This window comes from Centroberyx affinis, unplaced genomic scaffold (assembly GCF_046629955.1).
Source record: "Centroberyx affinis isolate AG114_WGS23_722 - 3 ecotype Tasmania unplaced genomic scaffold, CSIRO-AGI_Caff_v1 ptg002841l_1, whole genome shotgun sequence".
In the NCBI taxonomy this organism is placed as follows: Eukaryota; Metazoa; Chordata; class Actinopteri; order Beryciformes; family Berycidae; genus Centroberyx; species Centroberyx affinis.
This window is the reverse complement of record NW_027280983.1, coordinates 1-11,462: the sequence shown is the minus strand read 5'-3', so window position 1 is coordinate 11,462 and position 11,462 is coordinate 1. Positions and strand designations below refer to the sequence as shown.

Sequence of the window (11,462 nt, the reverse complement as noted above, 5' to 3'; positions counted from 1 at the left end):
TTCTCCTTCATGGAACCCTCTTTCACATAGTGGACTGAAACTGTCAAGTAGTGGTCCTGTGCCACACTGGTCCACCCATCAGCAGTCACAGCCACATCCCTCACATCTTGCAACTCTCTCTTGACGTTTTCCTTCTCTACTGCATACCATGCAGGTATTAGTGTATTTGACAGCATGTCTCTGCTGGGGGACTGATACTTGGGGTTTAAGGTTCCTATCATCTCCCTATAATTGAGATTAGAACACAAAATATCGACAATAGCATGGTTGTATTACTGCTTACTGTAAAAGTAAAAAAAATATTATCTAGGCTAAAAGATTACATATAACAACACCCTTTACAGCTTACTTACCTCCACCATGGAGCCTCCACTGTAGAAAAAGGCAGCAAACCTTTAACAATAAAGTTGGTGATTGCCCTGTGGCACTCATCTTGTTTTTCCTTGGACATTTTTCCTTTTTCTGCCAGTGTGAACGGATTGACACTTACTGGCACACCAGGGTGGACAGGGGCAGAGGCTAATGTGAAGAGAAAAAAAAGATAGCTGAGCTGTTTAGCCAGCCGACCCAATGGATAAGCACATTTTAACAAGCTAACCTAGTTCAAGTTGATCAGTTACTGTCAATCTTAATGCATTTCAGCTTTTGATTTAGCTAGCTATCTATAGATAGACATAACGTAAGCTAAAGCTACACACAATATCTAACGTTATCTAACAGAGCCAGCACCTATTACAGTAACGTTAACTTACTAAGTCATAGCGCCGTCCTCAGATTTTGATGGAGCCTCTGTAACGTGCTGAGATGAAGATGGCTGTGGTTCGTTCTTCTTGCAGTCGAACACGGAGCAACTTTCTGCTCTTAAATTTACTCCATGCACGTTCAAATGTTTCATCAAATTCGTCGTGTTGCCAGTCTTGGCAGCAATTGTCTTTTCACATATATTGCATCGCGCGCTATTGGCATCGAGCCTGTTAAAATGGAGCCATACTTTTGATCTCTTCGACATTTTTTCCGCACACTGTAACTTAGTCAAGCCTCTCAAAACACAACACACACGTGTGCCCCGTCTCTGGGCGTAACTTCTACCTGAATGCCTCTACAGCGTGTAACGTTAGACAACCAATCACCAGCATTATTAGGTCTTGGTACAAGGTTTTTTTTGTTTTTTTTTGTTTTTAGATCTTGGCGGTACAAGCATGCTGCATGTTTATGGGCTCACTGACGCTGATGAGATTAGTCCTTAGGTATCGAAATTGGGCACCGAATGACAAGGCATTTTTCGATACTCATTAGTATCGAAGCAATTCGGTCGGTGCCATAAAAGTATCGAAGTTCGGTACCCAGCCCTAGTGTTGAGACACTGTTTTTATGTTGCAGGACTGGAGAACCCTTTTTTTGTTAAGGCAGGGTTGATGTTGTATGCATGTCCTTATGGTTGCAATAAATGTATTAAATGCACCAGTCCTGGGTTCTGTGTTCTTTTCTGTTATGGTTGTTGAAGACTGACTGTCATTCACTTCTTTAATCCATTCATTCTGCAGATGGTTCTGTTGGCCTGTTAGTGTTCACCACTTCACTCTCCTCATGACTAATTTGGTACACGGTAGTCAGTGGTTACAGGTTCACTGACATGAAATAAAACAAACGTTTACGTATGTAAACACGGTTTTATGAATGAAGTGAACCTGGAACCATTCATTGTCACTCGGCAGTGGAAGGTGGGCTCTGGGCTCTCCCTTCTGAGTCAGCTAAAAAGAGTGAGTGGGTGCACAGCAGAGATATAGCACACTGCTGGTGATGCCGCACCCACACAGGTGTGATTAATTTAGTATAATGCTCCGGACCCAAGGGTAGATAATCAATGGTTCCAGGTTCACTTTCATAAAACCGTGTTTACATACGTAAACGTTCGTTTCAGTGCGTGAATCAAGAATATATCATAGAGCAGAGCTGCTCCACAGGGACTGTGTGTTTATAAGATCAGTTTCCTTCATTCAGCATTGCACTGGCATAGCTCAGTGGTTACTTCGTTCCACAAATCTTTCAGATTTCGCGGTCTCTCTCCCTACCTGGGATCAAACCACGGGCGCTGTCCAGTGTTTTCTCTCCCTCTGATCTGACCTGCCAACCCCCAAACTGTGTCCTAATGTGTGACAAATTTTATTGAAACATCTATAGATTTAATGTGTCCTACTTTATTGGCAAAAATGTATCCCTCTGAAACAACACATTGAGGAGAAGAAGATGGAGAAGAATCAGCTTCACAGGGATTCACTCATTACCTACCTTGAAAATAAATGTTTGATGGTCAACAGGACACACAGGATATTAAATAGAAGTATCAAAATACTTTATCCAGCCAAGTCAGTGATAAGTAGCCCACCAGTTACAGTGAATGTGTTCAGGAACTGTACAGTCTTGTTTAGATTCTTTGCAATACAAACACAGATTACCTTTGTTCCCTCAAACTTGTTCTGTCAAAAAAAGATACTTGGTTCAGGGTTTGTGGTTAGAGGATCAGTTGTGAAAATGACAGTGAGTTTAATTCCTAGTCAGGTCAACAATGACCAGAATTGACAGGAGAAAAGTTCAGAAAGCAGCAGTTTTGTGGCTGGTGAGCCATAGATCAGAGGTAAGTAACTCAAAATGTTACCAAATGGGGTCTGTGCCCCAATGTGTGCCAAACTTTATTCAAAAATCTATAGATTTAATGTGTCCTACTTTAATGGCAAAAATGCATCCCTCTGAAAAATGATTCAACACCTTTACAGAATCCTTAGCATTCATTGTTCAGTTCAGTGTACATAAATCCAACAAGCAGCACTTTTCTTTTTTCAGCAAAACAGTTTTTGAGTTGGTTCCCCTATTTTTCCCCGCTATATTTTCATATCAAAACACACCGTGGTGGGCGGTAGAGAGCAGCGCGAGTCTCTTCTAAAAGTTGAGATTTTATTAAAATACAATGCTGCTTGGTAGATTCTAATAATGCCGAATGGAAGACTGGATACTAATGATTCAGAAAAGGTATTTAGTTCTATTATATGATGTTATTTAACCACATGCTAACCAAGGATATATTAAACTGTCATATTTTATAATGGAGTTTGGCAAGTAGTTCTTCCCATAAAAGAGCGAGTCGTACGTATCGGTGCTAGTTAATGGCTGAAGTATTATGAAGATTAGTTGTTTCAGTGCGTGAATCGAGAATATATCATAGAGCAGAGTTACTCCACAGTGACTGTGTGTTTATAAGGTCAGTTTCCTCCCTTCAGCGTCGCACTGGCATAGCTCAGTGGTTACTTCGTTCCACAAATCTTTCAGATTACGGTTTCTCTCCCTACTCGGGATCGAACCACGGGCGCTGTCCAGTGTTTTCTCTCCCTCTGATCTGACCTGCCAACCTCCAAACTGTTGTCTACTGCCATAAACATGCAAATAAATAGCTGCATTAGCTGAAGCTGTCTGAGCCATAGGTGTGAATTTAAGTAACATGAAGTTATATTCGTGAACTACCATATCAGTTTAGACCTGTTGATGATGGTAACTTCCCACAAGGAACTACATGCTGTTAGGCTTCATATTATTGCGTCTGAGTTCATCTCTCTACCATATATCTGCTTTACACACATGATTTACAGGAATTTCTGACAGTCAGACCTTCAGATATTCAACAGATAAGCAGCCTCAACAGTGCCTCCTCTCCCTGACTGCAGGGTTGGGTTTACCAACGTCAGCACAGCCACGATCCAAATGAGAACTTCCGGTCTTAGCCTTCAAAATAATAGCCGTAATGAGGAACACATGTTTCAACGTTTCGGGGTTGTTGTTTTTTTTTTGGGGGGGGGGGGGGGGGGGGGGGTGAGTAAAACAGAAGTTAAATAAAGAATATATTTCAGGAGGAATGTGTAGTGATCAAAAATACAGTTGCTGTCTTTTGCAACATGTGTTCTTTTCAGAGCATATACTGTGTAATTGGCCTATGCGCGATGCCACAGGGCTGCTAACAGCAATTTATACCATACCAAGTTGAAGCGTATCTATCTGTCTTACAAAAATATGTTTAAGCTATTACAGTTACACAATGTTTCCTAAAGGAATGGGAGCCATAGTTTCAAATGTCCAGGCCTATATGCATGATTCCATATACTGTAAATAAAGGACTGCTAAAATTGTATTACGGAATTCTTAAACAACAAACTTATACCAGACAAGATGCAAGGCTGGCTTATATCTTATAAAAGCCTTTCTAATTAATTTCAGAGATATATTGTTCCTAAAAGCTTGTATTTTGTTCAGACATTGTGCTAGTGGCAGACCGTGGGTCAGATTTGCCCTTCGGGCGAACGTTCTATGTGGGAATTTTAAACTGATCCAGAACCCATCTACTCGATTTTCTGTTGCGCATGCGCACAGCAGACTGTAACCAGGTCTGTTGACAAATATCGGGGGAGGGACCACTGCGCTGTAAGTAGATCTTTGTTCATACTGGAATATATTCGCCATAATTGAACGCTGTGTGCGAAAGGTAGTTCATTAAATATGATTTTTACAGCATATCCATCAGCTACGGCATGTACTACCGGCACGAAGCTAGGATAAATAAAAGTGCTTTGTTGAACATCTGTAGAAACCGCTGGGGCCGAGTAGCATTGTATGGGATACTGTAGCAGCAAGCTAGGACCAGTGTCAAGCTTACCATAAAAAAAACAATTGGCTTCCGTTATAATTTTTCAAAATAAAACATTTGTTGTCGAACGTATTGCAATGTTATATGAGCGACATAATGTAGCAATTTTACAATACGCTTAAGAATGAATCTGTAGTAAATTAAAATGCACTTCCAAAACATCCTTTTCACACCACATACTCATAACCATATGATGTTTGTTTTGTACGCTCCAATTTCATACTGTTATTTTGAAGGTAAAAGCGCTCATTTTCCGGTATAATTCACTGTTTGACGTGACCCAGCTCCTAGGCTCCTACACAGCCTGTGTAACAGTGTAACAACCAACCAACATCTAACTACAGTGTATTTACCCTTCGCTTCAGCCCCGCTGTCGTCAAAAAGCATTACGACAAACAATATGCTTGCGTCGCGAGCAGTCATTTCTCCCTAAGTTTCTTCCGTCTCTTTTCAAACTTATGAACTTCTTTCATAGTCTGGCTGTGGGAGTGAGTGAAGGCGGTCTCCTCATCCAAGACTCTCGGCAGAAATGAAGAGGTTAGTAGGACGTTAGCATGCGCCGTTGTAACTAATGACAGAAATACATTGATAGAGTAGGCTAATGCTGCTGTAGCTACTGACTCGGTGACAGCTTTATCCAGCATGACTCCCCCTGTTTCTCTGTATGCAGTCAACAGAAGAGCCCTGACCCAGATGGGAGTATGCCCGTCAATGAGGAAGGTAAAAAAAAAAACAGTTTGTCAAGTGCATGACACACACTCTCGAGAGATGCTGTTTTGAATTAATACAATCTCAATGGTCTAAAAGACAGAAGGGCCACAAGAACATACAGTGTTTGTGGTTGCAATATTTCCTCTCAACCTTCCCTTGTACGATTCCTGACCTCTGAGACCACCTGTGGTTGTTTGGGGGACACCTTAATTAAAGGAATAGTTCACCCAAAAATGAAACTTCTGTCATCAGCTACTCCCCCTCATGCCAGTTGAAACTCAGGTGAAGTTTGTCCATATAACACACAGGGAGGTTGCCAGCACAACTCCATAGCAGCCTTCTCCAAAACAACTGAAGTCAGTGGGGACCAGTTCTTCAGAGTTCCAAAAAGACCTACAGTATATTTACACCATCATTTAGTGCAAATCTGAACTACAGCTGATTGATTTGCAACAAATAATGGTGTATAGGTATTTCTATTCACAGTGTGATTGTTTGGCTGTTTTTGTTTTGGAACTCTAAAGCAGTGGTTCTCAACGTGGGGTCCGGGGACCACCAGTAGTCCATGAGGGGGTTCCAGGGGGTCCTCAGCAAGTTGATGAATTGTTAAACTTCAATATTATTTCATTTACAAGAAGACAATTAGAGAATGTAGAAGAATGACTGTTTTGATCATAGATTCACTGTTATCTCTCTATCTACAATAGAGATAGTCAAGGAATTCTGCACAAAATCATATCTAACATTAAAAATATGCTCAGATTTGGATCCGCTGGAAAAAATATAATCAAGTGGGGGTCCGTGGCCCTAATGTGGACTAAATTAGGGGTCCTTGATATGAAAAAGGTGCTCTAAAGTACAGGTCCCCATTGACTTCAGTTGTTTTGGAGAAGGCTGCTACCAAGTTGTGCTGGCAAACCTCCCTGTGTGTTATATGGACTAACAAATTTCACCTGTGTTTCATTTGGCATGAGGGTGAGTAGATGATGACAGAATTTTCATTTTTGGGTGAACTATTCCTTTAAGCACTAATACTATTTTCCTTCTAGGCTGTCTAAAAGATGGGGGTTTTTTTTCCCTTGAATGTCGAATCTTGTTTCCCCACCTAGAAAGTTGCTTTATGTCTGGGTTTCTTGCTCCTGTAGGATCAGTAGCCACTGCAGAGGACCCAGCGGCCATTGCCACCATTCAGTCTGCTACCACCTTCTCTGACCAGCCCATCAAATATCTGTTCAAGACGGAAGGAGCAGGCGGCCAGGTAGGGAAAAAGTCAATCCAAAGTCTTTCTTCAACTATCCAGTTTCATTCCGAATCTGGTGATGTATGCTTTCCGACTGTTACTTCTTAACAAGAGGCACTTGAGCTGCCTAATGTCCTGCCATAATCACCGTGATATATTAAGCATACCCAGTTATGCTAATAAGGTCATTAATTAGCTAATACTGCTGTCAGCATATTTGCCATATTTACCTTTTTCATATCAAGGACCCCTAATTTAGTCCACATTAGGGCCACGGACCTTCATATGATGAGATTTTGTCTCTCAGACCCAAATCGGAGAATATTTTTATTGTTAGATATGATTTTGTCCAGAATTCCATGACTGTCTATATTGTAGGTAGAGAGATAACAGAGAAACTATGATCAAAACAGTCATTCTTCTACATTCTCTAATTGTGTTAACTTCCTGTAAATGAAATAATGCTGAAGTTGAACAATTCCTCAATTTGCTGGGGACCTCCTGGAACCACCTCAAGGACCCCCTGGTGGTCCCCGGACCCCACGTTGAGAACCACTGACATAACACATAGGCAGTATTAATATGAACTCCGTATCTTAAAGCATTAAGGAGCAGTTTAGGAAAAAAAAAAACAGTTTTTCCTCATTAATATGGAAATTTATGCAAGAAGGTGCCCCAAAATGAGATCATCTGCTCCAGTGGTTCTCCGAATGAATCGGCTTCCTGAACATGAAAAAAAAAACATAATCGAAAAAATTAAGAGCTTTCCAACAATTGATTATTTTTTGATTATTATTTTACAGTGTTAAACGACATAATGAGCATGTGGGTGTACATTTTAGAGTTTTATACCATAGAAAAGAAAAATGACAGTAAGGAACACACATTATACACATAAAAGAAAGAAGTACAAAAACCCCAAGACTTCAAAGTTGAAGCTAGATTTAAACAAAACGCTACGGCATGCCTCGTCTGCAAAATACTGTATCTGTCACCTTAATGGTAATAGGTTGTTGTCTCCTTGTGGTGTGATGTGCTGTTGTGTCCCAGGTGACCTACAGAGTGATCCAGGTGTCAGACGGCCAGTTGGAGGGTCAGACGGACGGAGCTGCAGCGGTCAGCCTGGTCACCGGATTCCCCGCAACCACGCAGACTGTCACACAGGTGAGAAGAGGACTCACCGGCTCTGTGGCCAGTAGGGGTGTAACGGATACTGGAAAAAAAATCTGGGTTCATTCGGATTCATTCTGTGTCCCCCCCCACTCCCCACGTGGGTCCGATCTCCCTGGAGAGTATCTGTCCAATCAGTTGTCAGAATTACATGTCAATCTACGATGACATCACAGCGGGATTAGCCTACTAACACAGGAGTAGCCTGGTGGAATTTTAATTTTCACTTTCAGGTAGACCTACATGATTTATGTTGATGTTGGCCTTCATATCCTACAATGCAGGGATACTTTATTTAAAAAAAACAAACAAATATTTAGGCTACTTTACTTTTGAAAGAAAGTCTGTTGATTTAGTTATACTGGAATTTTCAGTGAAAAAGTTTCCATTCAGGAAAACATAAGATAAATACATTGTGTAAATTGGAATTCGCAGTTGTACTTCCCCTGCCCAGTGCACCAGATACAGGCCTATATACCGTACCGAACCGAAACAGGGACCCCAAAACCGTGATATGAACCGAACCGTGAGTTTTCGGAACCGTTGCACCGCTAATGGCCAGAGGTTTAAAGGGGCATTAAGTAAAGGAAAAATCCACCCAAAACTCTTTTGTTCTTTTGCTGAATTTGTTCTCTGAGGGTTGTCAAAAGGCATTCTGGGAAACGTTTGGAAATCACTAGCTGAAGTGGAAGTAGACGAGGCAGGTTGAGGGGAAGTGGGTATACTAAAAAAGTAAAGTGAGTGTGAGTTAGGGCTGAATAATTAATCGAAATTTTATCGAAATCGCAATATGGCCTACTGCAATTTTCAAATCGCAGGAGGCGCAATATTTGTTAAAGGTGAAATGTGTCAAAATAGCATTTTAAAGTAAATATTGTGGTGCTGCAGAGATGTCCTGGCCTACACATCATATTCTACAGACTTAAGAAAACATCTTTGTTTGGTACAGATCCCCGCAAAAAATCACACCATAATCATTTTAATACGTTTTTCAGTGAAAATGAGGATAATGATGTAAAAATGATCATTCCCTCTAATATCGCAAATCATATCGCAATATCAGTCAAAATAATCGCGATTAGATATATTTTCAAAACCGTTCGGCCCTAATATGTTCTAATTTTTTGACATGAAAATGGTCAAATTGGTCTGCACAATATCAGCTACCAGCGGTTTCAATCCAAAATGATCTTGATTGGTCTTGAAAACCCTTTTGATATACAATCACTGTATGATGCAAAATATCGAGATCCTGCCAGCTGAACAGATTGGTGGCAGCTCCTAACCATAATACTAACAGTGTGTGTGTCTGGTCTCAGGCTGTGTTCTCTCAGTCGGAGGGGCTGGAGGGAGACGGAGGAGGCGCAGAGACGCAGTACACCTACTACCCCGCCACCATCGCCGACGCCACCACCGGCACCATGGTCACCACGGTCCAGGCCTCCGACACGCTGCTGGGCCAGACCACGCCCACGGGTGAGGAGCGGGGGGACGGCGGGGGGGGGGGGGGGGGAGCCAGTGGTCCTGTTTAAACGTGGGCATGCTGTAGAGGAACGTATGCTTTTATACACAGTGTGTCCACAGTTCACTTATTGACTTACCTGCCAAGGGATGGGAAGCTATGTAAATGACCCTCTAGGTATTATTTTCATCTGCAAAATAATTCATATGATTTTTTTTATAGAAATGTGTCACCAGTAACACTTTACAATAAGGGTCACTAAGTTAAGGGTTAGTTAATGCCTAATAAGCATTAACTAACTTATTTCAGTGATTCTCAACCTTTTTCATATCAAGGACCCCTAATTTAGTCCACATTAGAGCCACGGACCCCCATTTGATGAGATTTTTTCTCTCTGACCCAAATCTGAGAATATATTTATCGTTGGATATGATGTTGTCCAGAATTCCATGACTATCTGTATTGTAGGTAGAGAGATAACAGTGAAACTATGATCAAAATAGTAATTTTTCTACATTCTCTAATTGTGTTAACTTCTTATAAATTAAATAATGGTGACGTTTAACTATTCATCAATTTGCTGGGGACTCCCAGGAACCCCCTCAGGGACCCCTGGTGGCCCTGGACCCCACGTTGAGAACCACTGACTTAATTAACAGTTAACTAATGTGTCTGGTAATCGTTTACTAATGGTGTTCATGTTAACTAAGGTATTAATTTATACATTATTTAATAGTCATCTTTATAAACTATTCAATAATGTATAAATTAATACCTTAGTTAACACGAACACCATTAGTAAATTATACATTAGTTAACTGTTAATTAAGAGTTATTTAATGCTTATTAAGCATTAAATAACCCTTAACTTAGTGACTCTTTTTGTAAAGTGTTACCGTGTCTCCCTCTCCATTTTCAGTGGGATTTTGTGTAGAGAATCAGATACTGTGTTAACATGACTTGCTTACTTGGATACAACAGATCAAGTTTATGATCCATCACATGAAGTGTAATTCAAATGTAATTCAAATTAAAAGAGACCATCTCAAAAAGACACATTTTCCATCATGCGGTGCTTGGCCGGTGTTCGTTTCCTACCCTACTTTTACACATTCTTCCTTATGATTATCGTGATATTGATTTCAACCATATCGCCCAGCCCTGGGTAATAGTAATGATGAACTTAGTAGTAAAATTAAGTGAGAGCATCTCTGTACACTGTGAAATAAAAGCAAGTTTTTAAATAAAGGTTTGAGGAGCTTTTGAGGAGGCATAGACATTTTCCAAATCATATTTTCAACCGAACTCACTTAAAGACTGTAAGCTGCATTCATACTTAAAGATCATAAGATGTTTTCATTCTGCCCATTCGTCTCCTCGGTTGACCCCCCCCCCCCCCCCTTTGTTTTACAGGGCAGCTCTATGTGATGATGTCGCCCCAGGAGGTTTTGACGGGAGCTAATCAGAGGACAATCGCACCGCGCACACAGCCATACATAGCGTAATTACAGTACATTACAGTATAAGAGAATTACAGTAATGCTGCATTTCATTAAAAACAGATTCTAACATCTTCCCTGGTTGTCTTGTAGAAAACAAGAGGCTCCTCGGGCTTCCAGAGACGAGAAACGGCGAGCCCAGCACAACGAAGGTTAGCACTCAACTCCAGTGGTACAAGTGGAACACATAACTGTATTTTAACACAAATGTCAAACAGTTATTAGTTAATAAGTAATAAACTGAGCATTTTGTCTAATAGTTGAGCGCCGACGCAGGGACAAGATCAACAACTGGATTGTGCAGCTGTCGAAGGCCATCCCAGACTGTAACGTGGACTACACCAAGACAGGCCAGGTGAGTCCTGATTCAGCTCTCGGCTGAGTGAAGACAGGCTCCGGGTTTGTGTTCACACTCCAGTCTGCTTTTGAAATAGAGGAGGAGGATGAATGAATGTTACTTTGCTCTTTAGACATAGTTTCTGTGACAGTGGTGGAAGAAGTACTGAGATCTTTTACTTCAGTAAAAGTAGCAATACAACAATGTAAAGATACTCCATTACAAGTAAAAGTCCTGCATTCAAAATCTTACTTAAGTAAAAGTACATAAGTAAAATGTACTTTTACTTGAAGTAAAAGTACATAAGTATTGGCAGCAAAATGTACTTAGAGTATCAAAGTAAACATACTCAT

At 40.8% G+C, this 11,462-nt stretch overlaps 1 protein-coding gene across 1 annotated transcript; it reads left to right on the top strand.

Annotated features, from left to right (window-relative positions):
- Positions 1-4,437: 4,437 nt before the first annotated feature.
- On the top strand, positions 4,438-11,127 carry usf1 (upstream transcription factor 1; the record flags this gene model as incomplete). Its single annotated transcript, XM_071536214.1, has 9 exons — positions 4,438-4,467; positions 5,166-5,227; positions 5,361-5,410; positions 6,547-6,659; positions 7,692-7,805; positions 9,131-9,287; positions 10,687-10,774; positions 10,866-10,924; positions 11,033-11,127. Coding segments are annotated over exons 2-9 (684 nt in total), but the record flags the coding sequence as incomplete, so codon positions are not given.
- Between the last annotated feature and the right edge of the window lie 335 nt (positions 11,128-11,462).